Here is a 26,123-nt window from a genome sequence, read left to right on the forward strand (position 1 = left end):
CCTTTCGTCATATTTTCAAGTTTTATCCGAATATTAAGAACTACCGTGTTTTGTACATTATATCCATAGTGCATGTTACAAATGATTTATGTTTTGGGAATATATAAAGTAAAGAAAAGTACAATGAATATTAAATCATTTTGTGTTATAGAAATAGGGCGTCATTTTGTAATTGGCTGCTAAAGAAAAAGAAAACTCACGTATTAAACACATACACAATTAACCGTGTTTTACTAAAACCAACGTATAATACAGTAGTTATAGTACATGGCCAGAATACACACATTCAAAAAGTCAACGTGATGCTGTAAACGCAGCATATTAGTTTAGGGTGATTAAAACACGTTTGAGTGTTAAAAGCAGTCAGTAGTCATATTTTGCCAAATGATATTAGCGTGTCGCAATTAAAATGATTCACAATTAATGAAAATCTCTCTTTCTTATGTTACCATACCTACCATGTAATGGGTCGGGTTATAAAACATTAACAAACTGCTTTAGTTATCAACACATCAGGTTTTAAGATCAGAAGTAGCTGTTAATTTAAGGTAGCGCACCCCTAATGGGCACATATCCAAATATAATTTAATTAATTCTTTTCCTAACTAGCATCATTTCACTGAACTACATGCAAATTTGTAGGTAGGCTTTCCATGCTTTTAAAAAAAAATATACCGATTTTTTCAAAACCACCCTCACGCTCGGATTTGTCCAGTTTATTTTTACCCCTGGGGTATATAAAAGTTCCATAATTCATTCAAATTTCCAAATATGGGCATGCAGTTGGTGTGTACAGATGCAGTAAAGGTGTTTAAAGTTTAAACAAGATGAAATAAGTATTCTTTAACAGACATTTATTTTTTACAAATTTTTATCTATGGAATAGCGCCATGAAGTGGAAGTGATTTCAGCCAAGTAAAAATTGGGTCGGTTAAAAACAAAGTGTCATAAAATTCAAAATAGTATCATTTAAGTTATATTTTAAACTTAGTTTTTATAGAAACACTATATACAGCAAAAATACCAAGAAATAGACAGATTTACCGTTTACTTTTTGAAATAAAAATAAAAATGCAACATGCATCATTCGTATTTTCAGCAGTAAATTACCCAATTTAGCCATAACGTTGTTTTAATTTTAAAAATTGAAGGATGTGCATACAATTTTCAACATATTTAACAATAAACATAGCTTATATGCTATATTAACTCAAATTACGTTAGAAAAGAAATAAAACACGTCGCAAAAAGTATGCGATGTCGGCAGGATTCGAACCTGCGCCGGAAGATCCCAAAAGATTTCTAGTCCATCGCCTTAACCACTCGGCCACGACAACTTCACATTCATGCAATCTTAAATTAGATATACATAAGTAAACAGGTAAAAAGGCTCGTCGGTCTTTGAAGAAATCGCCAAATCGTATTTTTCAGATGATAGTTGGATCAAAGTCAATATTTATAGTGAAAATAATGTATTCTAAATGAATTAGGTAAACAAATATCAAAATTCGAAATTTGAAAAAAATAAAATGCATCTCTCGGAAAAAACCGGTCATTGAAGATCGTCAATGATCGTAAAATAAATCGCGGGAAATCATTAGAGGTGCGCTACCTTAAGTTAAGAAATAGGAAATAATTTAAACACCAAAAACAGTACACAATATAAATAAACGACTTTCATCTTTATATCATATATGTTAAAAAAGTTAATATCGCTGTCTATTGTTCTGATGCATATTTATCTATTGATGTATAAACTTGCAACTGAAAGTCTCTGTTTTTATTATAAGTGTGTTTTTATTGCTTTATTAATTAACCAATTCGGTTCACTTTATTTACACGTGTGTGTTCATCTTCATTCTGGGCTAAGTGTGAGATTCGGTTAATCTTTTAACCGGTTTAAACCCCATGCTGTGGATTGACCATTCAAGGGTGCTGACCCCAGCTAAAACCATGTTAATGTCGTGTTGTTATTATTTTCGTGCAATAACATACTAGCGGGTATTAATAAGCATTTCTCTTTCTCGCGATATTGTTTATTAAAAATATATCCATTATGTTTGTACTTATAAAGTTCAAAGTGTATGTTCTTATTCTATGCTGCAATTATGTCATTTAGGAAAAAAATAAACATCACTCTTTTTATGTACGATTTTGATCAATTGCATTGGCCGAGCTTCATACAATCAAATTACATTGTCCCAATGCCATTCACTTCCATTCAGAGGCCAAAACTAAACACGTAAACTTATTATTATGATATACAGAATTTTACTATAAAAGGTTTATAAATAAGTATGTTGTCGTTAGTATATAATTTTTATATAGTGAGGCATTATTTTTTTTGAAGTGTGAAGGTTATTAAATTAAGTACGAATCTTACATATGCAATTGATGCGCTCAATCGTAGCTGTTTTTTAACAAGTATTCAACATGTATTTTTCTTTAAATATTGAAACGAGAAGTTTCCCAATAAAATAAACGCTTTAAGATGGAATATTTATTAATAGTTTCAGTGTGTATGTGAAATGATCTATCTTTAGTGGGCGAGAGATATGTTTATGATATTCTGAAATATACAAATAAGAAAGACAGAAAAGTGTAGTATACAACTGTGGAATATCGATGTGTCGTGACACACATCAGTCTTACCATGTCGACTGGAAGTCTTTCCATCTTGTTTGCGCCAGGAACAGTTACATGCATCTTATCTTCTTCAATGGAAATCAATTGTTGTGGAGACTGTCCGACGGTTGACATCATCACAGCTATTGTTGTTTCAGATTTATTCTGCGAAACTCCCAACGGCCTCTGCAGAGAGATATTGATTTAGCATTGAATAAGAATTAAGAACTATTTAGGTCAAACTTTAATAAGTCGAGCATCAGATTTTGCCCCATGGAATATTATGATGTTAAATATAATTTAAACAATTTATTTTGTTTGATGACTGTGGCATTTAGATCGTCCTTTCAGAGTCTATAAGTATAGGTGTTATTGTGTTCATATATAAATATTTATCCTGCAACTGTTGCAAACATTGACGATATAAAGCAGGGTCGGATAAACTAGTTGATATCCGGCAGTACATCACGTGACCGTGATCTAACCGTAAGTATGTATTCCTACGCGCCGATAAACATGTTCTAATATTTGACCTTTGAAATCTATTGGGACGCATCCTTTTTTCTTCTTTTAAATATATTATCGAACCAGCTTTCCGTATTTATCATTTTCATTTACTCGATTACGCAATTTATGACGTAGATCTATCAAGTGTGACGTTATTTCTCAGACAAAACATAGACTCTTCTATCTAGTTCTCTCAGAATTTTAGGGACAACAATTTTGACGTGGTTATTTTAACAGTATTTTTCTTTTAAATATTTTAAAGCATCGAACGAATCATAAACGTATTTCGGATAGTGTGTTTGTCATTTATAAGTGTTAACTTCGATAGGAATAAAATAATTCGCTACGACAGGATTACGATTTCGTAAACGGGTTTTGGGTCAGAATGGTTAGCATTCGATACAAACGCTATCAAAAATAGTGTGGTTTAAAATACAATTCGATAATAGAGATGGAAAAACAGAAATGGATTTCGACAAATAGATGGAAGAACAGAAAATGAATGTGTATATCGTTGTAAATTTATTGTTATAAGCAATGGATTAAAGTTGTCATTAAGGTAAATAAAATTTAGTGTTTAATGTGCTGCTGCATTTTTTTTCATTTTTTACCAAGACAAATATCACATTATCGATTCGTTTTTTTATTTCTTTTCATATTTTCAATAGTAAAGTATTAAAAGGAACAGTTTAATGTGGAACTATTTTTTACGTGACACAATCGGTAGTTATTCGGTCGTCAGGAATGTAGGAGGCCCGACAAGAATAATAACATTGTTATGTCAATTAATCGTTTGTCTTCGATAAAATGTGTCAACGGCATGAAGCAGGATAAATCGAATATATGGTTGATGCCGAGATGGAGAACGTTTATCCTGTTCGGCCCGAAAAAGAAAAATACGGCTCGCTAAAGCTCGCCCTATTTTCTTTTTCTAAGCCTCACCGGATAAACGGTCTCCATCTCTGCACCAACCTTGTATTCTCTATTTATCCTGCCTCTGTTGCAAACATGGACCAAGTAAAGCAGGGTCGAATAAATTTTCCTATCTCCGGTCAACAGGAAGTAGTGTATTACCTACGCACGCTGTGACGATAAACATGTTATAATATTTGACGTTTGAACTTTATTGGGACGCATCATGAATGTTTTTGTTATATTATATATCATCATTTTTTTCTTCTTTAAAATATATTACCGAACCAGCTTTCCGTATTTATCATTTTCATTTACTTGATTACGCAATTTATGACGTATCTATTGTGATTTCATACTATCTAACTAGTGTCTCTCGGGATTGTAGGGACAACAAGTTTGACATGGTGGTGTATAAACAGTATTTTTTAAAATATTTTTAAAGCATCGAACGAATCATAAACGTATTTCGGAGTGTGGGTTTTTTTATTCATAATTGTTAACTTCGATAGGAATAAAAGATGTCGGTAGGGCAGGATTACGATTTTGTAAATCGGGTTTACAGAGTGGTTAAGCATTCGATACAAACGCTATCAAAAACTAGTGTGGTTTAAAATGCATTTCGATAATAGGGGTGGAAAAACAGAAAATGAATTTCGACAAAGGGATGGAAGAATAGAAAATGGAGGTGTATAACTTTGTAAATTTATTGTTATAAGTAATGGATTTAAGTTGTCATTAAAATAAATACAATTTAGTTTTTTCTTTTGCTGCTGCATTTTTTATTTTAAAAAATCACATTCTCGATTCGTTTTTTATTTCTTCTCATATTTTCAATAGGAAATTTTTAAAAGGAACAGTTGAAAGTGGAACTATTTTTTACTTGACACAATCGGTAGTTATTCGGTCGTCTGGAATGTTGTGTACATGTAGGAGGCTCGACAAGAATAATTATAATTGTTATGTCCATTTATCATTTGTATTTGGTAATCGCAAAGGTCACTTGCTTTCTTTTTAAATATAGAGAATACATGGTTGATGCCGAGATGGAGAAGGTTTATCCGGTGAGGCTTAGAAAAAAATGCCAGCTTTAGCGAATAGCGATCATTAAACGGGATCAGCGTACATGTTTTATACGTCGCTGTAAAACAAGTCAAACTTTACAAAATACAACGATCCAGCCGACTAATAATGTTTTAATAATTCAAACAAAATTCATGTATTGGTAATATGAGATTAATTAAATAAGTTTATAATTTGGGAATTGCATTTTTACACGCTTGTCTATATGCTTTTAAATCAAGATTAGGTCTGAAGATGCTTGAGATTTATTGGAAAAGTTTTTCTTCAGAAGTCACTTACGGGTATTCTAAAGTTTGTACACTACCGAAAGGGATCGAACCCACGACAAGTGTTAGCCTTTTAAGTACTTACGCGTATATAAATGTATTGTATATGGGAACAATACTCTCTTTTTTCATAATTATTGCAACGGTGAATTTGGTTTCTCTTGGTGTTAATCGTATGCATGGTAACCTCGGATATTTTTTGATTTTAATATCACTTTCGATATCTATTAATATACTATACAGGCATAGATAAACCATGCACGTTGTGACATGTTCTCAAAGTTATCTTACGAATATGCAGCAATTTGTCTTTCTATTGCTGCAAATTTGGTAAGCTTTATAACATCTAACTGGCCACAACTCATAAACAGAGGGTTTAATATACAAGAATGTTCGTCAGGGTCTGTAGATTTCAGAACAAGATGTCGTTTTTCTGGAAAGTGCTGGAGGGATTAGAAATCGAAGATGGCGTCCAAGATGGCCGCCGTTTTATGATTCAATTACTAATAAAGATGAATTGAATACGTCTATTGAACACCTATATGTACTGACTTTAATATCTGATAGAAGTAATCCATTGATATAGGGCTTCTACCAAACAGATCACCAAGGTCACCAAAGGTCAAGGTCAAGGTTATTTCATGGTCAAAATGGAAAAATAAACGAAAATTTGAGTATTGACATATCATTTTCTTTTTTTATTCAAATGCTTTACATTTTTTGTGATAACTAATCTCTTTATTATATAGCCACATTTACAAGCTTTATTTTAAACAAAAGTAAATGCCTAAAATTGTGTTGGTAACCATGGTAACCAAGACTACATACGCTATGTGGCCATTTTCCTGGTTCGTGGAAAGTCATTTGGCATTATAACCATCAAGTTTAATAAGTTTCCTTTTAATCTTTAATAAATACTTTAAGACTTATCAAGGCAAATGTAAAGAACAGCTATGCAGTGTTCCATGTATCATATTTATTCAACAATCAAATCTAACCAGGTATTAGTGCTTGATACAGACTCGTAAACGTTATTTACAAATGTTGTAAATTATGAGGTTTTACATTGTATTTACTAATACAAATGATGCAAATAACAAATTATGTTTTCAAGTTACAAACACTGAAAAACAACTCCTGTAAACCAGGAAGTGACTGACTGTCAAACGTCCTACTTGTTGCTTTCGGAAGTCGTGGAATCCTCGTTGACTCGGCTGGCGCACTGCTGACCAACATGCTTGTCATCACATGAGTCGTCTTTTATCATCAACTGTTCGCTCATTCAGATTCCAGTTATCAGCAACTGCCACTACAAGCTTCCCTTCTGGTCTTTAGGTAGTATATTGGTTGGTACAATACCACCAGAGTCTGTTATTTTGTGTGATGCAATGTTCTGTTGGGCTGCTGATGTCAAGAATAACCGAAGATCTGGATATGAGATGGAATAAACAAGAGAGTACATATCTTCAATCAGATGGCGGCTGCCAAACTCGTTGTTGAGGTGTATCCCTAAGCCCAGGTGTTTAGGGGATGGGTTTTACGTGACAAGTGTAGTTAGGTCACAAGCAACAGCTAGACATCTTGTAATGGTCCTCTCAGAAGCTTCCTTGTAGCATTTTTGTAATGTAACCAACACACTGCCTTGTAAAGAAGAGGCTCCACAAACTGCTTCTGATCTGACAATTTGATTTCTTCTGGAGCGTAAAAGAAGTCATCAAATTTAGGATTATTCTCTATAATTCGTCTTCTCAAAATACCCATCGCTTTATGAAGTACAGCTTCATCTGTGTCGTCCTCTGACTCTGGTAGTTCATCGTATGAACACTCATTGTCATCTTAAATCACCTGTTTCGTCTCCTCTGACTTTCTGACAGCATCATTAATAGTCAAACTAGACGAACAAACTAGGTCAGGCTTTTCATGCTGATGAATAAAGGATACCTCTGGCCATATTTTTTTAAACAACTTTTTAAACTTGGACGTTTTATAAGAGTTTGCATCATTTGAACATCCTTCTGATTCAGCAATTTCAACAAAACGTTTCTTTTAATGTAGGAAAGAAGAACACCTTTTTATCAACAACAATAGAATGCTCAAATGCATTTTTAATTATCTCATCATTTATTGTGTATGAAATTGTTTGGTTTTCAGAAGTGGCCTTGTTGGGTGTAAGCCCGAAAAATGCATAAGTATTACACTGGTAGTATTTAGTCAAACAACCTTTTTTCTATGATATCGAGCCAAAATGGCTACAAGATCACCATTTGGAACACTTGCCAATCTGTCAATAATGGCTACATCTTTTATTGCAATATCTTACACTTTGCGATATATAGAGTTAGAGTCTGAAGATATAGAAGTTTCAACTAGGCCAAACAAAAAACTGTGTATTTCGGGTAACCCGACCCTACCTACGATTTTGGTCCCGACCCTACTTTTTTTCGTCTTGTAAAACAAAAGTTCTCTGAAAAAATAGTGCCCGAAAATAACCGCGCATTTGCCACTTCCGCTGTCGTTATCAATCATCCGATTTTACGCCTGGCAATTATCGATTGCACACTATAATCCAGCGTAGAATTTCATAAATTTCCAAGGATACGCATAGTATTGACGATTTTGACAGACACGCTCCATTATCCGCAAAGAGTCGCTTTCGCACATTTTAATCCCTTTTGTTGGAACATCGCTGTCTACACAATAGGTCAGTAGAACCGCTAAGCGTGTTTTTTAATGGATAGGAACTTATTTCATACTCGACCTCGAAATCATAAGAACTAATGTTCTGAGCAAGTTTAATGATCATTGGACAAAAAGATATGTGTTTTTAAGTGTTTACATGGTTTCTCAGACGCAAAAGAAGAAAAACCAGACCGGAATCATTTACAAACTCAGCCGAGATATCATTAAATAATGTTCTGATTGAAATTAATGATGATTGTCTTCTAGCGCGTCCACAATATATCACTATAGCCTCGAACAACTGCCTCCCCTCCTTGTTTCACTAAAGCCACATAAGAAAACTGCCCTACCCAACGGCGGCCATGTTTTTAACGACGCACACAATATTGTCACAAAAGGTCTTCGTGAGCAATGTGTACTCAGATAAGATAAAATCATTGTGCACACATCAGCAGTGAAAACAAACAGCTTGGCGAAGAAATCATAACATGCTAGATCAGTAGAAATCACTTGATGGGGATAATTGTCTTGACATTTGTTCAGAGTTAAGATTTCCCACACGTATTGATAATATCCTTGTTTTTGGAGAGCTTTTCAAACAAACTTCTCACAGGCGGCCAAATTATTTTACCGCCGAAGATAAGTTTTATGACTTTTATCACATTTTTTTTATGACTCAGGAATTGATTTCAAGCAAGGATGTATTTGGACACAACTTAAAATATAAGTCGGGTGAAATTACAGCAACATTTGCCGAACAGCGACAACGAGCAGAAGCACACTTTTGGATCTACCTTTAATCCAATTCCAAACACACTTGGAAAAAAATGATTTAGATGAACACGTTACTGAAAAAAAACGCATTGTAATCGGTAGAATAACGAACAATTTGCTATAATTTATTGCATAGATAGAATTATAAAAGCGATTGCGCTAGAAGCCTTAAGAGTTAATCGATTAAGTACACACGCACAAATAAGTAAACATATATATCGCACCAAGCGCTTTTGAACAGACACATTTTTTTTCTTCAGACAAAATTCGTTTCAATGAAATAAAAGACACTTTGTTTTATAAGTACTAATTATAGTTTAGCAAGACTCTTTTTCAAACGTACTACGTATATTTAAGCATGCATTCTGTACTGTGACACGCGTATCATCGAAGTTGCAAACTGTGACCTATTTCGGCTTGAATCAGCAAGCTACGACTTATTTTAGCTTGGGTGATCAAGCAGTAGAGGGCTATAAGTAAGCTATCTTCACCCTCGAATATAAACGAGTTCACTCGCATTAAGCTTTACTATTCGAATACAGTATTACTATGGGGAAAGAAACACACACGACATAATTGCTGATTATTATGTTCATGTATATATGCCTTTTTAAGATTGAAGTCGAAGATCTGGGAAAAATTTTGCAACAATTTAATTTGCCAACCAAGTTTTACAAGCAATGCAGTTAACCACCCTATAATAATGTTTTAACTGAGCACTTTTAGATTACAATATAAACGCGTTGGTTTCTGTCCACTCGAACAAATGTAGCTGATAATTTGCTCCGATTAGTGCAGATTAACTGAGGACTCTCCATATCACGTATGATAAAAAGTTCTCATCTTTGTTTACTTGTCAGGATTACGGTATCCACCGACGGTTTTGATCTTAAAGTGAGTAAGAATTATCTGTAAGTATCGACTGTTTGGGAACAATATCTTATTGAGAACATGGATGTGTAGAATCTTGCAGAAATGAACCACTTTGTAGCATCTATTGACATCAATGTCAAGCATGTTTATACTTGGACATTAATCTCCCAATATTAGAATTGTGCCTTATTCATGATTAAATTACATGTGCTGATATATATGTATGGAGTGTCTCATTTAAAACAAATATGCACAGTTTTTGCAAGCATAATATAATAAGTACACAGGTTATCAGACAATTTGCAAGTAGAATTTTACAAGGTTTATTTAAAAACACGTTCAGGTTAAAAGTGGCAATAAGCATTATTTCATTTATGTTAAATTAAAGTCAATATATCTGCCCATTAAACTCTTAACAATTGTTCCATGATTTGGAATTGGGTTAAAACTAATTAAGTTTAAACTTCATGATCGTTATACGTGATGCATTGTATGTACATAGCCATATTTCAAGTTTCAATTCTATCGCTTGAGAAATATGGAAAAAGATCACTTCACAAACGGAGAAAATTATATACGTTTGCCATAATAGGTTTACTATCAAGGCTAAATAACTCAAGAACGTGTGGATCACTGCTCATGAAAAAGTGTCTCGCACATCTTCACTTTAAAGGGGATTACATATTCCAAGTTTCGATTCAATAGCTTGACAAATGAAGTCGCTCAACAAACTTTAAACATTTGATTCGAACAAACAAACAAACCAATCAACCGACCAACCAATCGACCGACCGCCCAACAGCGTGACTCCTACATAACTCCCTGTCAAACTTCGGTGTATAATTATGTCAATCTGTTGTGTGTTTTTTATATATATAATTAGCAATTAAAAGCCCACATATAGATCTATGAAAAGACACAAGATATGGTCAACGTACCGCTTTTAAGACTTGTTTAAAGTGTTATTTGTGTTTTTGTTGTAATACATCAACCACTATTTTTTTCATATTCGTCATATTGACATAGTTTTATCCGAATATTAAGAACTACAGAGTTTTTGTACATTATATTCAAAGTGCACGTTAGCAAAAGATTTATATTTTGTGAATATGAAAAAGTAAAGAAAAACAAAATGTATATTTAAGAATATGCTTCATATATGTCTGTGTCATTGTAGTTGGTTGCTATAAAAAAACTCAAGTTTTTAATACATACACAAATAACCGTGTTTTACTAAAACAAACGTATAATAGAGTAGTTACAGTACATGACTGAATCTTACATATTTTCTATGTCTAATATAATTGACTCATTCAATAATATCTAAATAAAAATAACATTAGAATTTCATAGAAAATATGCATGCACGAATACGATGATTCACATACCTTGTATTCCGTTTTGGCAATTGTTGACAGTATTTTCCAGTACAGCAATTTAGCTTATTCACTTTCTTGTTAGATTGCCAAATGTGTCTGTCCTATCTCTCCGTAAATTGACATGACGCCTGGATGATGATCGCTCCGCCCACTTAATCACGTGGCTTAGCGATTAGCAAACCTAGACAAGCTAACACCAAAATGGCTTCTTTGCCTATAGATTGCATATAGATTAACGCGATATTCCGACTGATTTTTATGGACTTTTTCAGACCATATAACACTTGTAAAAGGGGTTTGAGTCATTTAGTTTTTATGCAAATGCAAAAATATACGTTTATAGATAACATCAGCTATTTATAACGTTTTTTTTCGATACATTAAACACGCTCTCAAACGCTTGCGCGCTTACCGAAATCGAACCTGTTACTACGTGTAATGCAATCTCCACGCAGAGTTGTCGTTCCTTGCTCTCACATACAACTCTGCGAAAGTCTCAGCATGTCATATTGTCAAGAAACTTGGCAAAACCGAACAAACGCATTCAAAGAAAATCGATTTGCATTTTCTAGGATCAGAGGCGTAAAAAAATGAAATAGGAAATTTAAATTTACGATACATCGTGCAACAACTTGCGAGTTTTCATGCAACTCCTTGGAACTATTGTATTGCCCATTTACGCAGATCGAATCATTCCACGCACTTAACAAATGTAAACAATAGGACATAATTTTTATTGAGTGACATTAGGCATTGCTTCGACGTATGTATGTATGTAGGTTTGTTAACATAAAAAATCAATATCAATTGTATTATAATGAATTAATACTTATATAAGATATTATGGTATGAGATGGTTTTCTTTAATGCAGTGAATGTAATGTAACCGTCGTGCAAGAGATTGTTTAGTATACTGTAACCTCCATTATGAACGCTTGGAATGATCATGACATGAATGAGACGCTTTCATAAAAATAGTCCGTTCTCAGCCCATCACAGAGGTGAATGTAATGCAGCCGTCGTGAAAGAGATTGCGTGTAATGGTGTTATTAGCAATACATTAACACTTCTACATCGGTATTTACCCATGTTATTTACGAAAATATTAAAGGCTCTATAAAGGTGACAAATCCAATTATTATGCATATCAACTGGTATGATGTTTACCGGATTTCAGTTACTCTTGCATAAAAACTGCTAATAAAACAGCTTAGGTACAACGTTGTCAAGAATTATGGAAGATAAACCCGTTTCATAATTGGAAGAAATGTTAACATTTTTGCAACTAGCGTGAGGTGTAGCCTCAGAGCGTTGACATATGCTAAAAATAGCCGAAAGCAAATTCAATTTTATTTCTTTTTTCAACAACTTTTAACCAACAGAAAGTAACTTATTATATCACTACAAACGTTTTAACCATTAAGAAGAGACCTACTTTGTGGGTGATACCGGAATACGTTAAACATCATCGTTAAATTTTTGGTGACCTGAGTCACTTTCACTTTCTCTTTTCCGAGTAAACAGCGATGTAAATAAACTGATTGTTTGTAAACACAATTGACTTGGAGGACACTTTATTTTGAGCTCAAAACAAGTTGTTTTGCTTATTTTTTATTGTAATGTCCAATAGCATATATATTGTTTTTTGATAACCTTTATAAATAAAATATGAAAAAAATATTTAAAAATCGGTAAATCATTACGGATCTTCACCTTTATAGAGCCTTTAACGAAACATTTTCCCTCGTATATTTGACACGAAATATCGCTTTATAACTGGGATTTCGGTGGAGTTTCACGCGCTTTCTGACGCCGAGTGGATACATAAATCCCACATGTTATTACGTATAAAAGTGATATTAATAATATTAAACATTGCTTATTGGACATTTGTCAATCACTATAATTGAAAGTGCAAAACAACACAATCAGTTTGGTCATTATCTGATATAAATTAGCGTTGTATGAAGGAAAATTTAGTCGGATTACTTAATAAAGCTACAAGTAACAGACGCACGCGCAGGTACCGACTTCCACCTAGTTTTCGCATTTCTTGGTTATATCAGTAAAAATAACTCTTATACAATGGAATGTATCGATACGTTTGTATTAAAAACGTAACAAAAAATGGTTTTCAATTGTTTCTCACACCCACGAAAACTCGATTAATAACGGGGATTATGTTAAGTTACGCAAAGTGGGTACCAATATTCTCTATTAATTAACATGCACACGTGATATAATTCATACTTAATAATGCTTAGTTATTGCTTATATGACATTTCCAGTTTTTGAAATAAATTAAAATTCTATAAGGGTGATCTCGGTAATCCTACACACTGAAGCTTCCATTCGCTCTTGTCAAGACCGAATTTCCGTGTTGGAAATCTTTCTGGATACCGAATGTCAGAGTTACATAATTCCTATTTACACCGTTTTGCCATATTTGAACTATTTAGATCTGCTAGTATATTCGATAATAAGATATTGTAATTTTCTTTGACAGTGTTGACGTTCAGTTCTTCGTGGGGACGACCGCTTGCATTCATCCATCTCTTACACGTCTCAAGATCTATTTTCGGCTTTGAAAACGATATCAATTCAATGCCACCAACTAATCTGACAAGATATCGATTTTCCGAGTTACATAATCCCCATTGTCACCGTTTTACCATTTTAATCTACTTTTTGTCAAGAGGAAAACAAAAAAAACTAGTTGAAATAAAAGTGAACCTAGACATAGCTTGTCTAGGAAATGTGGGACAGTTCGTTGCTAACTCGCACGACCGATTAATCGATCGCTTATTGGTAGATCAATTCTTAGATAAGGATTTGATTGACAGGCGGCGTCATGTCAATTTATCTGCGTATCGATTTTCATTTCACCATTTCAAGTACCCCTCTTCTATTACTATTACTATTACTTCTATTCTATTACTTGTATATTTAAGAGATTCGTTATACATGCCTAAATGTCACTTCTTAAGCGTTAAAAACTAGATATAATAATTAAGATATTTAAGATATAAACTAATACATGTAATCTGTGTTGCCTACAGAAACTTGAACGGATCTTTATTCTGAATCAGAATAATCAGAAAAATATTCTTTAGGCACGCATCATATTATGAGTTATATTTGAGATAGATGTGTCAATCTGTCATCAGACAAATAATCCGACATTCAATATACTAAACGCCCAGGAAACGATACTAACTTAGTGCTAATTATTTTTTGTAATATATAAATGATTTTCACTTACAGTACAAATTCAGATTATGTTTTATTCAGCATCTTTTTATAGTTGCACCTTCTGAATGATTTTCTTAAAGGGGCCTTTTCACGCTTTGGTAAATTCACTTAATTGAAAAAAATGATTTCAGATTCGCAAATTTCCCTTGAAGTAATGATATTTGTGCGGAAACAGTTCTACTGAACATTTACCATGCTCTAAAATATACATTATGTGCATCTGTTGATGATTTAAAACCCTGAAAATTATTAAGCGTTGCGACGCGAAACGATTGAATAATTTTGAGAATTTTGTTGTTGTCGTTGTATTTTTGATACTACGAGGATTTCATATATAAAGTAATACATTGGCCATGGTATGAGAGCGGATGGTCTAGTGGATAGAACGGTTAACTTTTTGCTCCATGGCTCCATGGGTCAGTGGTTCGAGCTCCGTTGAGGGTTATTTTTTTAATTCTTTAATTGTATTCTTGTTTTTTAACTGGAGATTTTTAGACCCAATGTTAACATTTATCAATATAAAGCATTTAATGACAAACTTCTATACATGCCAAAATCTGTGAAAAGGCCCCTTTAATATCGTTATATTCTTGGGTCCTTTTTGGTGTATAGAAAACACCAAAGTAAAAACTGCATTGATGAACTAAGGTCTTTTTCATCAAAATGAGTACATCGGATAACATTAAAAATACGTTTAAAGATCCATCAACACTCAAAATCAAAATCAGCGAATACTTCGTAAAATAAAGTTAACCCGTAAACAATCAGTGTTCTTTATAGCAAAGCCAAACTGTCAACGTTATGCGTGTGGTCTGGTTGATAAATTCGATGAAGGCCATGGTTGGAGTGTTATTTATTACGTCTACCACTATTACAAGTTTAAAAGGGAGATATCGGCACCCGCCTCTGCGAGTGGCTATTAATTTACGAATGCCCAGTTATAAATTCGTGTCAAGTCATTAGATAAGGCTAAGTAAAAACAATATTTTGTCACGATCGCATGTGGCTCCTGAAACTCGTGGGGCCCATAGGCATTTGCCTAGTCTGCCTGATGGGTAATCCGGGACAGGATCTTATATGCTAGTCCAGTGGTTCATTATTATAAGTAACTATAGGTTAGTTGATCGTTCTCATATAAATCTAAACAGTCTATCGCTGAATAAATGGTTAAATAAATGTTCCCATGATATACTATACTTTTACGGATTATTTTTTCAAGTTACGCTTGTAAGAATGTCTGTTGTATAGTTCGAAGCTAACTTTTGTCCCCTTTCTTAAATAATGCTGTAATCCGATCGATATACCATTCGCTTGCAGGGGCGTAGCTGATATTAGGCGCACAGCTGGTCCGGGCCTATTTTTTTTTAAACATGAAAAAAATGCTTCAACTTCGAAAAACGCATTAAAATGTTGAACCTTCATGAGGAGGTGAGGTGTTAGAAATCTGCATTTCATATTGACATTATCCTAAGACAATGGATTCTGGTCGTGTTCAAAGGACATATCTTCCAATTATCAACTCTACTTCTTTCTATGTGCAGAGTTTCTAGCTCGCTTCTTTTCACGTGACTTGCTGTTACAAGTTTACATAGATCTACATGTAGATCTACTTGTATCCCTTTCAACACTACAGTAAGTTTTAATCGATTATCGTTGGAATTTTAAGAAACATTCCGAATGATGTTTAGGACCGCGGAAATTTAAAATGGAGCACTTGCCCCCGTATCCCGATCCATTGACTGAATCCGGGTCGGTTCGGTCCCTTGATACCGAACAAAAACGTACAAAATTAAGTTCTTTGACATTGAGATAAAACAGTAAAATATCAAAGAAAAACAGGCCAAAGTCTTATATTTTCTTATCTTATTATTTGTCAAGATATGCTTAAAATCTCACCACAGGCGTTATAGGATTTACAAATTTTCAAGGGGGAGGACCCCCGGACCCCCTTTTTATGTATAATACCCGGGCTTACAGCTCCAAATATACTAGCTACGCCCCTGGCTTGGCACAATACCTGATTTAATTAAACTGTTTAATATATGAAATATTGGTATGTAAATTGGTAGATATGATAGACATAGCAATAAAAGCGGATGAACTTTATCTGGACCTGGAGACTTGGACGTGTTTAGAGTTTTAAAATAACTAGTTTATTCACTTTTTCTGTTCTGAAACTCGCCATCGTTTGATAACTGATATTATTCAGACAATCACATTTTTCACCACTCCATTTTGTAATTACACCAGTAAAGAACTTAAACTTTTTCCTTGCCACGACTTGTTATAATTATTTCCCCTTCATCATGCAGCTCTGATATTCCTCTACGTTGCGACAAAAGATCTATCATGTTTATTGATAGACGGGCCGTCGTCGGACTTTTTAAAGTGGTCAGGCTCTAAGTGCCGGAGGCCTGCGAGCGCAGAAGGCGCGAAGCTACTAGGGGGGTCCGGGGGCATGCCCCCACTGAATTATTTTTGAATCATAAAGGCTTAATCGTGACATCTGGGAGGTTTTGAGGCCAAAGTGCACAATATTACTAAGTTACACGGCTCCGCACCAGGCTCCATATTATTTGCAAACGCGATAAACTAGGGAAAATAGTTTGAAAATAGTTTGTTAATTTGATAAGTTGCAGTGCTGTAACACCTTTAAAATTTAAAAAATACACAGCTGCGCCTTTCTCCCCGAGCAACGAACTGCTGTGCAATTTTAGTTAAGTCAAGAGCGTCCGTTCTTTGCTTATGAACGTGCAAAGTCATAAGGCTGTTGAGTCTAGTTTGGGGCATTGTGCTTCTAAAATATGTCTTAATTCTCCGAAACGTCCTCTCGCTTGTGACATTTGTAGCTGGCATTGCCAGTAAGATTAGTATTAGTGCCACAACATCTGAGTAAATCACTCGTATTGTAGGTGGAAGCTGGCGCATATAGCCAAGTACATGTGGCAGTCGGATCTGGAAGCTTCAATATTCCGAGGGAAAATCTTTGACAAAGAATTTGGATAGAGGGACGACAATTTATGCCACTAATAATGTTGAGGAATTGGGCAAGTGTGTATATACTAAAGATTGACCGTACACCCCTGTCTCCGGGCTCCCAACGTTGTCATGGCAACGAAATTCACTGGATGATATAGATCTTAACTCATTTAACCTTTTTAAAACTTTTTTTTTGGATATCCCATGAAAATTTATTGGCTCAAATAAATCCTTCAGTATTTTCTGGAATGTTTATGCTTGGATTTGCAAAAGATTATAATGAGTACCCCAGATAGCAGGCCGACGTTGGCCCGACGATGTTGGCGTTGGCATGCTAACGTTGGGCCAACGTTGGCCAAATATCGGTTGGCCAACTTAGGTTGGCACCTTCTGTGGTAATATCTGTCAATGTTGGGATTCATTATTTGCAGTATAATGTAAGATTAACGCCTACTAGAAATGAGCAGATTGGATTTATAAAAAGATAGGTATGTCCGAATGGGCTTCCGTAGTTTTATATGGTGTGCAGCGGGACACCATGATATAGCCCTTTTTGTATTGTTTTTTAATTTGAAGAGACATGGTCAACGGGTTTTGATTCAAGATGATCTGCCTCATACCTTCAATTGAAAGTCAGGCAGAAATCAACATCTGCACAAGCATTGCCGTCCTAATTAAGGTACAATTTTGCATTTTATAGCTTCAGCTATAAGTATGGAGTTTCTTTGAATATTCATTTCCTTCAAAATGTGAACGAAGAGCATATAGCATTTTTCGTTTATTTTAATTATTGCAACATAGCGATGGTTATCATTTTACTCATATTGATGTCTTTCCTCGTTTCTTTGAAAAAATCGTCTGCATCTTCCGGTATAAACATCCGGGAAAATGGAGTGTACGGTGGCTTGTTTGTACCATCAGAAAACAACAAAGTTAGAAAACGGATAATACTACCGGGATTTTATTACTTTTGCAACAGCATCAGTTTTGTATTGAAAATCGGCCGTTTTTTTTTTTAAATAAGGAATAAGTATTATTTTTTAATGTTTTGAATGTTTATCCACTTGACAAAACCAGGTAGCCTATGATACATGTAGCAAAAGCATTTATATCATATTGACGCATGTGCGCAGCGGGTAATCAGATTCCCCGCTGCGGTATTCAGAGTATTACCTTCAATCGGAGGCAATTTAATTAACACCCCGCTAATAAGATAACAGGATTAACAGCTCCAATCAGTTGTGATTTAATTCAAACCCCGTTGATAGTTAACCTGTGTATTCCGTTGATATTTTTATCATGAATTAAATGAAACACAAGTTAAATGCCCCATCTTTTATATTTCTTTATAAATTTTAATGGTAATCATACCTGTTGTTTTTTATCATTGTTCAACTTTGTTATTACAAGCACGATCTTGATTTATGTAACACCTTCTTTGCATATGTATATGTACAACTGTTGTATATACATTTTTTTTCATTCCATTGTTTAGAGACATTATACACTTATTTCATGGATGCACGTTGAACAGTCAAAACTGTTTCCCAAGGTATCAGGGATGACTTTTGTACTGTTTTCGGCCTCGGGCAACAGTTCCAAATGTCAGCCCTGATACCGAGGGACAACAGTTTTGACTGTTCACCAAGCATCCATGAAATAAGTGTTTTATTACCTGATCAAATTTCCAACATAGAAATAACAGCAAACTAAATTTTGATTTACACACAACAATAATCGATAAAATAAATAATTTTGACTGTTTAACTGTAAAATGACGTCATTTTTTCGACGAAATGACGTCATTATTCCAGCGGGCAAAAGTTAAAACTGTTGACCGGTCAACAGTTCGATATTCACCGGTAACATTGCAAATGTCTTTTTCGACAAGGAAGTAGCAAAAAAAAATTAATTATCATTTATATAAGACATCAGGTAATAAAGATAACTGTTATCTACGTCTCTGCATTGTTCTTTTCTTATTCTTACTTTACAACCTTCTTTGCACAAATGATCAAAGCTATTAACACGTATTTAGCACATATTCATTTATGTTATATTTCAGATGTTTCTTGTTTGGAAGAAGTGTTTAGTGGATTCTTAAACCTAAACCAGACATTTATTCTTGTCGCTGTTTTATTTTGTTTTCGCTCATTCACAATACTGGAACGAGTTATCTTCTCAAAATGGAATCCTCGAGATGTCTTCAAAACCACTATTCCTTGAATGTCTCCTGCTCATAATATTTTTCAGTTGCTCGTAAGTTATATTGGTGTGTTTGTTTCTAGAATATCATATACCATAGAAAATTAATATTTACAGAAACACGATTGTCATATGTCTGCCTGCACTGACGGGTAAATCTACTTTCACTTTCAAAATTTCAATTTAAGAAACTAAGTTAAACTTATAGCCACTCTTCCTGTTGTATTTAAACGCAGACAAAGTTCATCTGACCTTAAACATACAAAAATAACCTTTTTTATTGTATTAAAATTTATTTATTCAGATCTGAAACCTAAAATAACAAAACAAACCCAAGGTTGTAGTTTTGTACCGCTGTATACAGCTGAAAGGCAGACTGGGATTCTTTTAGAACCCACATGCAAGGAGTGAGTGACAGGGTTCTTGAAAAAGGTGAAAGTACCTCGATAGAAGAACTTTGGTCATTTTTTTCAGATGAGATATCAACTGGTATTAAACAATTTATTCCCTCAAAAGCTATAGGTACAAGAAGATCATTACCATGGATTACACAACCAATAAAACGACTAATGAGAAAAAGAGATAACCTTATTTCAGACTTAAAAACAATGGAGCGCATTAGACCAGAAGAATGTTTCTCAATATTAAAAACCTTATCAAACAAAATACCAAAACTGCTTATGATAAATATGTAGAGCCCATTTTAGGCATTGAAGACCCTGATGCTCAAGAAAACAGATCCAACTTTAATTCGAAGAAACTGTATACTCTCTTAAAAATCTCCAATGAAGACACACAAGGTATATCTACTCTTTTTGTCCCCTACCGGTTTCACCGGAGGGGACTTATGGTTTTCGCTCTGTGTGTCTGTCTGTCCGTCAGTCTGTCACACTTTTCTGGATCCTGCAATAACTTTGAAAGTTCTTCATATTTTTTCATGAAACTTGAAACGTGGACAGATGGCAATATGGAGATTATGCACGTCATTTCATTTTGTTCCTACATCAAGAATTCTGGTTGCTATGGCAACCAAAATAAAAACAAAAAAATTCTTAAAATGGTGGAATTTCTGACATTGGTGGAGCTGGTAGGGGACCATATTGCTTGACAATAGCCTTGTTGACAATGTTTCAGGAAAATCAACTTCTGTGAATCAAGAAAAGGCCAATGTTTTGAACCAACAGTTCCAATCCGTTTTCACAACTATGTCCCCCCTTACCCTTTCTCAATCATGTATCTCTTTTTTCAGAAATCTTAATGAAATTTCATCTTCATCATTCAGAAAATTTCCAACAATGCCAAAGATCACAGTCAGTATCAATGGGGTGCAGAAGTTGCTATCCAATCTTAAACCTGACAAGGCAGCAGGTCCTGACAACATCAAACCTCTTGTTCTAAAAGAATTATGTTCACAAATTTCTTATATAATATCACTACTTTTTCAGAAATCATTGGACTCCGGAATTCTCCCAAAAGTATGGACATCTGCAAATGTAATACCGCTGTTCAAGAATGGAAACAAAGAAGACCCAGCAAATTACAGACCTATCTCTCTAACCTGTATTTTATGTAAATCTTTAGAACATATAGTTTCCTCAAATCTTTCAGCTCACTTCAATAAATATAACATACTTTATGACTTACAGCATGGCTTCAGAGAAAAGCCTTCCTGCGAAACACAACTTTTACAACTCACTGATGACCTGGCACGAAATATTACATCTGGACAACAAACTGATCTAATATTGCTTGATTTCAGTAAAGCGTTCAACAAAGTGAACCATCTTAAACTGCTTTGTAAGTTACAGGAACATGGTGTGGATAAAGATACTCTCTCATGGATCAAATCATTCCTTATAGGTTGTACTCAACGTGTTGCTCTAGATGGAGAATTATCACCCGAGGTACCAGTGACATCTGGGGTACCATAAGGATCTGTGCTTGGTCCGTTACTTTTTCTTCTCTTTATAAATTACTTACCTAAATCTATTACTTCTCAAGTTCGCTTATTTGCAGATGACACTGCGTTTATCTAAGTAACAATCAACAATATGCATGACTGCCATACTCTACAAGAAGATCTAGTTAAACTAATGAAATGGAAACATCTTTGGGACATGGAGTTCAACCCAAGTAAATGCCAAGTTTTAAACATAACCAGAAATAAATCAAAATTCTTTTTTAATTACAGACTCCATGGACAAATATTAGAAACTGTTGACAATGCAAAATAATTAGGTGTGGACATCTCAAACGACCTTTCCTGAAACACCCATATAAATAGAATTACAAATAACGCTAATAAATCTCTTGGTTTTCTACGCAGGAACATACAGACAAGAAATTCCAACATTCGCCAGCTGGCATACAAGACAATAGTAAGACCACAGGTTGAATATGCTTCTTCCGTATGGAGTCCTCACACATTACAAAATATACAAAAAATTGAAAATGTACAGCGTCGAGCAGTCCGCTGGGTCAAGCATAATTATTCTCCATATAACAGTGTCACCTCCATGCAACAGGAATTTGGTTGGCAGACCCTACAAGACAGACGAAATGACACTAAATTAATAATCTTTTTCAAAATTGTTCAAGGTTTAGTGGCTGTGCCCCTACCATCATATATTGAGCGACCCACCAGATTCACTCATCACATGCACCCCCTATCTTTCTGACAGATCCATACCACTGCAAATTATTATAAGTTTTCATTTTTCCCAAGTGCTATTGTGATGTGGAACAACCTCCTTGCCACTACAGTGTTACATCCTGATCTTGAACGGTTTAAGCGGTCCCTGCTTTCCCCTTCTGCTCCTTGAACTCCGAGACACATGTTTTTATCAGTTTTTTAACTTTAAATCAGAACAGAACAGAATAGTTTATTTGACTGAAGCATATACAGCTCATCGTCATTAACATACATATCCAATAACAGCATGCGTTATAATTAAATACAAAATATACATCATTCGAAAGAAGTTTTTTTAACTTTAAATCACTTCACCATGCATAATAAATCTTACATACTTTTATCTTTCTCACTTTTTCACTTTTAACACTTTTATCTTTGCACTGACTGTGCACCTGTCGATTATTCCTGCAAGGGGAGTTAGACAGTATAGATTATATAGATGGATGGATGGATGAATGGATGGTAGGTAGGTAGGGTAGGGTAGGGTAGGGTTGGTTGGTTGGTTGGTTGGTTGGATATGGTCTATGTAAAAGGTATGCATTATTAAATATTTTTTGCACTATATGCATTCTTATTTTATTTTACAAACATGCTATATTTTTCTTGTATGCATTTTTAATGGTCATTATTATGCCCCCCTTCGAAGAAGAGGGGGTATATTGCTTTGCTCATGTCGGTCGGTCGGTCCGTCCACCAGGTGGTTTCCGGATGATAACTCAAGAACGCTTGGGGCTAGGATCATGAAACTTCATAGGTACATTGATCATGACTTGCAGATGACCCCTATTGATTTTGAGGTCACTAGGTCAAAGGTCAAGGTCACAGGTGAAGGTCACAGTTACTGGAAATAGGCATTTTAAGGATTTAGCATGGTTCAAACAAGGGAAACAACTACCGTTTATGCATGTTCTTTTTATTACAGCATTTGCCTCCCTTTAATTCATTTAAAATCTCATTTTACAGCAGAGATTCCAAATCTGACCTGTAAATGAGCCCCATATTGACTGCCAGTGCTAGGTTACATTTTCCCATTTGATCATTCTTAAGTATTGGTATTGTAATATGCTGCTGCTACTGATACTGCTACCACCACCACCACCGCCACCGCCGCCGCCACCACCACCACCACCACCACCACCCAGTATTCACACAATGGCTGCTACTACAACTTATTGGGGGGCATGCATGTTTTACAAACAGCCCTTGGTTATCATAACAAGAGCAGTCCAGACAATAAAAGATGTTAATTTGCTTTAATGTGTTATCAAATATTTGTCATGCAGTGATTCATTTTCAAATCTACATCAATGAGTCCCTGGGACTCGCATATTTTGAAACTATGGGTACAAACTGAAAACAATGGGTCCCAGATTGTGTCTTTGTCAATTGGTTACAAATAATCTACTTAACATGATACACCTTAGCCAGGGTCTCTTTTATGCAATTTTACAGCTAAAAAAAGAAATAGGTTTCAAGCAAGTAAAGTCTTTATTTGTTTTACTTTTAATAACAAACAGTGAAACATATAACATCTTAAACAGAGAACTTTAAAAATCTTTAACAATTTGGACTGACTAGACTTTTAATAAATTGGATGACTAGTGTTTATAATTTTTTGGTCAAAATTAGCCCTTTCAAACAGTGTGACAAAATACAATTTCTCCTTTGGTCAAAAGGTTTACAACTAAGAACTTCAATACAGATATAGTGTAACAACACTCATACTGTATTTAAGGTGTATAGCCTTCTTGCCTTGTTTTTTCCCAAACAGGGAGAGTTTTTTACACAAATTGCTTCCGGGCAAAATTGCACAACTTCACTCTCATGAGTTTGTCTTGTTTCTCTACAGTTAACCTGTTCCTGACTTTGGTCAAGACCTTATTCTGTATAGAAAAACCCCTCTCACATCCCGCAGTATAAACAGCAGATGTCTGTGTTGTTATATGTACTTACATTCTACGTAACATAGGACGGAATACTGTACGACCTGTATCACTATTATGTATGTACCGTATAAAAATAAAAGATGCTATTCATTTCAGAACTTGCAAATTTTAATCGTCACTTTAGAAAAAACAACACTGCTCAATTGATCCAGAAAAGTATAATAACATCGCTTTACTATATAAATAATAACTGTCTGCGCTTACAAACCACATGGTTTACATCGAGGCTGCATTATCTAAAAAATAGCTACACAGCAAGTTTAAATTGTTGAGGATCAATTCCGAAAACCCTTTTCGGTCGCATTTTCTTTGTTAACCATCCAGGACAGCCAATTAATCGTCCAACAAACTTTTAATAAAACACCGTAACTGATTGGATAATTGATATATTACAACCAATAAAAAAACGCGTAGTACATTCCCAATGTAGTAATGTGACTTCTGTTTTACTTTTCAAAACGGTGTTGACATGTGTTGTGCTTATATCTATGAATAGTGCTAGGTGTCATGTACAACTTTGACGATGTGAGAAAAACAGAGTTTTTAAACAATGTGTCCCGAGAACGCACATGTTTGAGAATGATGCGTCCCCAGAAAAAACGTTTGTCTGGCACGCGGGACACACAGCAAAATGTATCACTGGTCATGTTATCACCATTAATAAATCCAGATACAATTGTAATGACAAGTAAAAGCATAAGCGCCAAAACCGAGCCATCAATTCGGGTCGTTAAAACCGCGCAATACTTTCTTCCGTCTTCATTCCTTACTTACTTTCATTTTTAAACCATTTTTTTCTATCATATACAGAATTCTATTCTCCTTAGCAAGATGTAATTTTTAAAACTGAACTCCAAATAAAAACGCTACAGATCTGTATAAAGTATGACCATGTTTACTGTTAATATAGATTCTAAAACGGTATGATATAAGCAAAAGTTAAAGTTATAACTCGCCTGGCTGCCCAAATTAGAAGTAAAACTTCATATATATTTATATCTGAAACGTAAGCTTTCTAATGATATATAATTTGTCAATATCAGCCGAGAAATCAAAATCAAAGTAAAACAAGAAAAAAAGAACGTTAGTTGGTACATCAAAATGTATAATCTTGGCGCTTCGATGTATGCTAATCGATAGCTACTGGTCACGTGACAAAGTTACGACAAGGTTTAATGCGCGCGGGTAAAGCATAAAATGTTTATTTCTTGTGTTTTAGTCGCTATAAATCCTTAAATAATTACTGAAATATACTAAAAGTTATATTTTTTGAAAAAGGAATTAATAAGTAACAAGATAACATATAAACCAATAAAATCGGATGATTAGTTTTGCATAAAATTGAATTTACTACAGTAAGGGTCAAATACTTGATTCAACTCCTGTCAATATACGCTCCGTGCTTTTAAATTGATAACCAGGTGTTGTTAAATTGCCGATATTATATTAACATAGGTTCAAGTCATTGAGCTGCATAGGGAAAATAAACTTAATGTTGCATTTTATTTTATATTTTAAATTTTAATTTGGGATTTTTTTGACAGCAATTGGAAAAGTTGTAGTGTTTTTCCTAATTGTGAAAGTGCCATTTTCTGGTACTTAATAAAGAAGGAAAAAAAGTGCTGGAATGTGTCCCTGTGATGTCCGGCGTCCGTTGTGCGTCCGTGCGTGCGTCCGTCAACAATTTGTTTGTGTAGACAGTAGAGGTCACAGTTTTCATCCAATCTTGATGAAATTTGGTCAGAATCTTTTATCTTGATGAAATCTGGGTTGGGATTGTATTTGGGTCATCTTGGGTCGGAAACTAGGTCACTAGGTCAAATAATAGAAAAACCTTGTGCAGACAATAGAGGTCACAGTTTTCATCCAAACTTTATGAAATTTGGTCAGAATGTTTATCTTGGTGAAATCTGGGTTGGGATTGTATTTGGGTTATCTGGGGTCAAAA

At 34.6% G+C, this 26,123-nt stretch overlaps 2 protein-coding genes and 1 non-coding gene across 3 annotated transcripts in view; 1 reads left to right on the forward strand and 2 right to left on the reverse strand.

Moving 5' to 3' along the window:
• Nucleotides 1-11,232, reverse strand: part of LOC127872340 (myosin-4-like) — a 360,094-nt gene extending 348,862 nt beyond the window's left edge. Inside the window, exons 1-2 of the mRNA XM_052415671.1 lie at nt 11,108-11,232; nt 2,653-2,811 (exon numbers count right to left, since the gene is read on the reverse strand). Of these exons, the coding sequence (XP_052271631.1) occupies nt 2,653-2,763 (111 nt within the window). The 5' untranslated portion in view covers nt 2,764-2,811; nt 11,108-11,232. The remainder of the gene's footprint in view (nt 1-2,652; nt 2,812-11,107) is intronic.
• On the reverse strand, nt 1,256-1,337 carry Trnas-aga (transfer RNA serine (anticodon AGA)). Its single transcript has one exon. It is a non-coding gene; the product is annotated as a tRNA-Ser (tRNA).
• Nucleotides 11,233-19,499: 8,267 nt separating the features above from the next.
• Nucleotides 19,500-26,123, forward strand: part of LOC127872341 (cap-specific mRNA (nucleoside-2'-O-)-methyltransferase 1-like) — a 48,232-nt gene continuing 41,608 nt past the window's right edge. Inside the window, exons 1-2 of the mRNA XM_052415672.1 lie at nt 19,500-19,588; nt 19,839-19,968. The gene's annotated coding sequence lies outside the window, so the exon portion shown is untranslated. The remainder of the gene's footprint in view (nt 19,589-19,838; nt 19,969-26,123) is intronic.

This window comes from Dreissena polymorpha, chromosome 3 (assembly GCF_020536995.1).
Source record: "Dreissena polymorpha isolate Duluth1 chromosome 3, UMN_Dpol_1.0, whole genome shotgun sequence".
NCBI lineage: Eukaryota > Metazoa > Mollusca > Bivalvia > Myida > Dreissenidae > Dreissena > Dreissena polymorpha.